A 5,860-nucleotide genomic window follows, 5' to 3' on the forward strand; every position below is an offset into this window, starting at 1 on the left:
TTAAAAACTTCAGTAATTTATATCAATTTTAAGCGGTACTTTATATACAATGGGGGGGAAAACACATGCATAGTCCAAATACAATGTTGAAAACAGCATTTTCATAACAAAACCCCGAACACTAAGTGTTAATACCATGTACATGAATTCAAGAAGGACCACCCTTTTTGTCTGTTGCACACAGTTTATTTAACAATATGATATAAGAAATGAGTTGGTACTTTACCATTCTATACAGTGATTGAATCTTCTTGAATTTTCTTATTTATAGTAATTATAGCGCTTGCATGATTTACACTAGAATTGCTTTTCCTCATTTCAAGTTTCACATAGAAGAAAGAAAAGAATGCTTCTTCTCTATTAACATTAGCATGGTCTAAGAGAGTGATCATCTCTATTTTTTGTCTAAAACCAGTTTTATCAGAGAAACAAAGCAACAATTTCTACATCTGCAAGACAAGAGTTTGGCGTAAGCCAGTATGTATAGATAGGTGTGTGTGGGTGTGTACGTGTGTGCGCGCAGGAGCCGACTCCTACCGTCCAGGGGTAATACTTGGAGAACGCCCACAGAGTTCACTATAGAAAAAATCTTCCCGCAACGTCAGAAAGTTATCGGGATACATTATAAGCTTGCATTATTTCAAGAATCAGTTTCTGAATATTATTTTTCTTCTCACTTTTAAACATAAATGTTTAAAGTCTTGAAAATACAAATAAAAAATATGAATATAATGAACTTGTTTTTCCCGTTAAAAAAAGGCATGAGTCACCAGCAATGACGACAAAAAGAATCCAAACAAAACCCCCCTCCCCCCAAAACAAAAAAACAAAAACAGAAAACAAAAAACAAAAAGAGAGAGAGAGAGAGAGAGAGAGAAAGAGAGAGAGAGAGAGAGAGAGAGAGACCAGATATTTAAATCAACTGGTTTTTAACAAAAAAATATATTCTTTGTATTGTTTCTTTAAACAGCAATCTACCCTTCCATGGCTCGGAAGTAGCAGTTCCATCTAGGGATAAAAAGAGCCCAGATGCCTGGATTTCAGTACAAAAGGTCCAAGAACATGAAAGGGGAAACAAAAAAAGCGATGCTCTCGCAATGCTACAAACCCTCCACAAACTTTTCTAGGGTGTCTCCTGTGGTGTCGCCGACCAGGGACAGCTCACTGGACAACGCACTCCTGTTGGGGGTGTTCAGCTGGGGGAGCATTGCACTCTGTTCGGGGTTCCCCAAGTGTCCCTGATCTATGGAGCTGGCCATGGTGACCGCGAGTCCTGGGTGGGGGGAACCGGTCTGGGGCGAGACGTGGTGCGGCGAAGGCTGGGGCTGGATCCGTGGCGACGGGCTGGAATGTGGAGGCTGGGACTGGGGCCGCGGAGACTGGACAGGGGCCGGGGACCGCACCTGGCTACTGAGGGACGTGGCCATCTGCTGGCCGGGGAGGTGCGAGGCCTGGGGCTGTCCTGAGAGCATGTGCTGCTGGGGGCTCATGGGGTTCGGCTGGCCCGGGGACCCGATCTGCTGCTTCATCTGCTGCTGCTGCAGAATCCGCTGCTGCAGGGCCTGCTGGATGTTGGGGGTGCCGTCCGCGCCCAGCCCGGGCTGCCCCATCTGGCCGAGCTGTCCCATCTGAGCCGCCATCTGGCCCATGGAGCTGCCCTGGATGGGGAGGTGCTGCTGCATCCGCTGCTGCTGCATGGCCGGCGGGTAGCCTCCGGGTCCCTGGGGCTGCTGGAACTGGCCGTGCCCGGCCATGCCCCCGGCCATGCCCGCGCCACCCTGTGGCGGCGGCGGCGGCGGCGGCGGCGGCGGCTGCTGCTGCTGCTGCTGCTGCTGCAGCAGCTGCCGGCGCAGCATCTCTCTGTACTGCGGGTTCATGCTCGCCATGCTGGGGTTGTGCCCCGGGTTCATGATGTTCAGGGCCTGGCCCTGGGGGTTCAGGCCTCCCATCGCCTGCTGCTGCGGGGGCACGCCGGGCCGGGGCCCGCCGGCTTGCATGGCGTTCAGGTTCTGCAGGCCGGGCTGCTGGTGCAGGCCGGGCTGGGCCTGGAGGCCGGGCTGGGGCTGGAGGCCGGGCTGGGGCTGCAGGCCGGGCTGACTGGCCACGTACTTGGCCGTGCGCTGCTTGATGAAGGCCGCCATCAGCTGAGGGTTTGACTTGAGGATGTTGAGCACCTGCTGCTGCTGCTGCGGGGAGCTGGGCGACTTCAGGGTCCGCAACAGGTCCTGCAGGGCGCCGGGCGAGATGCTCCGGGGCGGCTGCACGCTGGGCATCCGAGGCCCTGCCACGGCCGGCTGGGCCTGCATGGACATCACGGGCCTGGGCATGCCCGGCATCGGCTGCTGCTGGGGGAGAGGCGCCTGCTGCCACTGCCCGGGCGGCAGGTTGGGCACGACGGGCCCGCTGACCGGGCCGGGCCGGGGCACGTTCAGGCCCGCGGGGGCCATCTGGCCCACCGGGGTCACCATGCCCGTGCGCCCCGGGGGCACGCCGTTGTTGATGTTCACCCGGTACAGGTGCTGCTGCTGCTGCGCCTCGCGCTCGATCTGCCGGGCCGCTTCCACCGCGGCCGGCGGGGGCTGGGCGGGGGGCGGCGGGGCCGGCACCTGGTTGGCGGGCTTCCCGGCAGACACCGTGGTGGGGGGCTGAGTCCGGGCCACGCCGGGGAAGCCGGCCGGTGACATGCTCACGGGCGAGGGCTGGGGCTGGGCGGGTGGCTGCGGCGTCTGGGGCGTGCCGGGCTGCTGCGTGGGGGTCCCGGGCGGTGCTGAGGTAGGGGAAGGCAGACTCTGCTGAGGCACGTTGCGGGTGTTCATGGTGGCCATCCGCCGGCGCATGAGCTGAGCCTGCTGCAGGCGGTGCTGGATCTGCTGCTGGCGGAGCTTGTGTTTGATGTTGAGGCAGAAGGGCACCGGGCATTTGTTCTCCTGGCAGTGTTTGGCGTGGTAGCAGCAGAGGGCGATGAGCTGCTTGCACACCGGGCAGCCCCCGTTGGTCTTGCGCTTGCAGCCCTTGGTGTGCTGCACCACCCGCTTCATCTTCTGGCAGGACGGCAGCGAGCAGTTGGCGTTGCGGCACTGGCAGGCGTGCACCAGGGACTGGATGCAGCGCTGGATGCTCAGGCGCCGCGACTCCTGGGGGCTCTTGGACTGCGGCTCGCCCTGGCTGCTGCCCTCGTCGTCCAGGCCCAGCCCCCACTTCACCATCTTGTGGGCGTGGCTCTTCGTGTTGTAGCAGTTGATGCACAGGTCGTAGTCCTGCGGACAGGGAGGGGGCGCGGGCGGGGGTCAGCGCGAAGCCGGCACGGCCCGGCGGCCCCCCGACACGCCCAGCCCCGGCCCCTCACCCGGCCCCGCAGTCTCACCCCGGCCCCTCTCTTGCCTCCCTCTGCCCCTGAGGAACGCTGCGCAGACCCGCCATGTCCTGCTCCCGTACCTGGCCGGGGAAGACTGACAGTTCCTCCCAAGCTCACTGAAGTGCCACCGATCTGGGTTTCTAGAGACCGGCCCCCACCCTCTGGGGTCGCTACTGGGCACCCCGGTGTGTCCCCAGAGCTCTGCAGGGCAGCCCAGAAGGGTCTGGGGGACAGAGAGGCCTTCGCCAGAAGACAGGCCCGGGGCTCAGACCACAGTGACAAAATGCGTATGCTCAGAGGTCTTATAAATTGCACCTGGAGACGGGGGCAACCCAAAGCCAAGTCTAGAGAAGGAAGCCCTGTGACCAAAACCAATCCTTTGGTTTGTGTTTTCATATTTACTTATTTATTTTGAGAGAGAGAGAGAGAGAGAGAGCGTGAGAGAGGAGAGAGAGCGAGAGAGCGCAAAAGCGTGCACTCACATGCCACAGAGACAGAGAGAGGAAAAGAGAGAATCCCAAGCAGGCTCCATGCTCAGCACAGAGCCCGATGTGGGGCTCGATCCCACAACCCTGGGATCGTGACCTGAACTGAAATCAAGAGTCGGATACTCAACCGACTGAGCCACCCAGGAGCCCCAGATCCGATCCTTTTTGAGAAAGGACACGAAGATCCCAACAGCGGGAAGTGACAAAGAACCAAAGAAAGCTAGACAAAGTGGGGAATGAAGACAAAGGCATTACAGAGGCCCCATGTGCCCCCTCAACCTGAGATCACAGAGCTGCTCCTATGGGCATGTGACTCTGGGGACCATTCTGAACAGTGACACTGGTGAGGCAAGGAGTGGGTGGGGGGATGGAGTCTGTGACTATCTGTTGGGGGAGACAAAGGGCCCACGACAGCCCACACCCCTTCTCAGAGGGGAGCCAGTGTATGCAATCACGGGGTCCACCAGGACAAGGGAGGAGGGGTCCAGGACCCCTAACCAAAGGGGCCCAGCACGACACTAGGGCAGGGGAATCCCAGCCTCTCAGCAAGCCTAGAACTGGAGGCATGGAAAGGGGAAACCAGTCGGAATCCTGGCGGAAGGGAAGCACAGCCCGCCTCTCTCCTGCTCCTGCCCAGGCACGAGGTCCCTGCATGTGCCGGACACACGGCCGGCATAAGCGAAAAACCAGGGGTAAGACGAAAGTGCTCCGTGATCATCTTGTCCCGAACAAGTCAGCACAAACACCACCTCCCCCGGGAAGCGTGCCGGCTCCTGCCGGGGGCCAAGCATACCCCGGACACGCATCTGTGGCCTTGCGGTAATGCTCGATTGGGCCGGGACTGTACCAGGCTCCGTGAAAGGAGATGGGCTTCTTCCTTCCTATCCCGGATGCCCGTTGTTGAGCCTGGAGCTGTGTACCACACACCCCTGACCCACACTGACCAGGACCCTGGTATTCGTGAGCTCAGAAACATCCACCTCGTGACCGACAGCACCCCAGAGGACCAGGAGGCAGATGAGCCTCTTTTGTTCGGTCACTCTGCTCCCCCAGGAAACGGCCACCATCTAGGAGCTCCGTGCAGGCTGCTGACGCGCAGAGGGCGGGGACGGGGGCCTACCTCGCACACGGTGCAGTGCCAGCGCGTCTCCACGTGGTGCTTGCACTCGTTGCAGGTGTAGACAAACCGGTCCTGGCCCTGTGTGTGCAGCTCCACCAGCATGCACAGCGTGGACCACTTGGACCGGCGCAGGGACGAGAACTCCCAGTGCTTGTCTCTGGCGAGGGTGAGGAAGGCGTCACGCCCGTCCATGAGGTCACAGCTGAGCAGGGGGTCGGGGTCGACGATGGGGGGCAGCGTGTTGATGACGGGCCCGGCGTGCAGGTGAATCACAAAGAAGACCTGTGGGCGAGAGCGGCGTGAGCCCCCCGCGGAGGGCAGGCGTGCTGGCGCCCAGGACCACCCAGGCTCCCTGGGGCCGCCCGGAGCCGGCGGCGCGCCGTGTGGGTCACGCGACCGGCAGCTCTACCTTCTCCGGGCTGGCCCTGCCCGACAGCCCCGGGCCCCCTCCTCTATCCTGCAGCCCAGGAAGGGCGCCAACACGGGCCCCCCAAGAGCCCACCCGTGCGTCTCTACCTCTTTGTGCTTCTCCATGGTGGCGTAGAGCTTCTGGGACAAGTCGTTGGACACGTTGGGCATGCTGGGCTTCTTTTTGTTGGCTCGACTGATGCTGCTTTTATTCTTATTGGTTTTCTTGTTGTTCTTCTTCTTGGCATTCTTGCTGTCGCCCTGGCTGCCCTAAAATGACAGGCAAAGCTGTCTGACAAGCCCAGCCTCCTCTTGCCCATGCCTGACCCTGCACCCGGGGCTGGGACACCCGGCTCACAGGCCGTGGGGGCTTCCGGGAGGCCCAGCCGAGGGCAGGAGCCCGCACACGGCTGGAAACACACTGCTGCCTTCAGAGGGAGTCACGGAGGCAGAGTATGGGAGCCGGGCCTGGGGGGCAGGGGGGGGGGG

At 60.2% G+C, this 5,860-nt stretch overlaps 1 protein-coding gene across 2 annotated transcripts in view; it reads right to left on the reverse strand.

Moving 5' to 3' along the window:
• The window catches only part of CREBBP (CREB binding protein), a 125,783-nt gene continuing 119,923 nt past the window's right edge, over positions 1–5,860 (reverse strand). For both annotated transcript variants that reach the window (XM_049637419.1, XM_049637417.1), the window contains 3 exons: positions 5,480–5,641; positions 4,964–5,245; positions 1–3,257 (listed from right to left, as the gene is read on the reverse strand). In XM_049637419.1, coding sequence (XP_049493376.1) covers positions 1,101–3,257; positions 4,964–5,245; positions 5,480–5,641 — 2,601 coding nt within the window. In that variant the 3' untranslated portion in view covers positions 1–1,100. The remainder of the gene's footprint in view (positions 3,258–4,963; positions 5,246–5,479; positions 5,642–5,860) is intronic.

The sequence above is a fragment of the Panthera uncia genome, chromosome E1 (genome assembly GCF_023721935.1).
Source record: "Panthera uncia isolate 11264 chromosome E1, Puncia_PCG_1.0, whole genome shotgun sequence".
Taxonomy (NCBI): domain Eukaryota; kingdom Metazoa; phylum Chordata; class Mammalia; order Carnivora; family Felidae; genus Panthera; species Panthera uncia.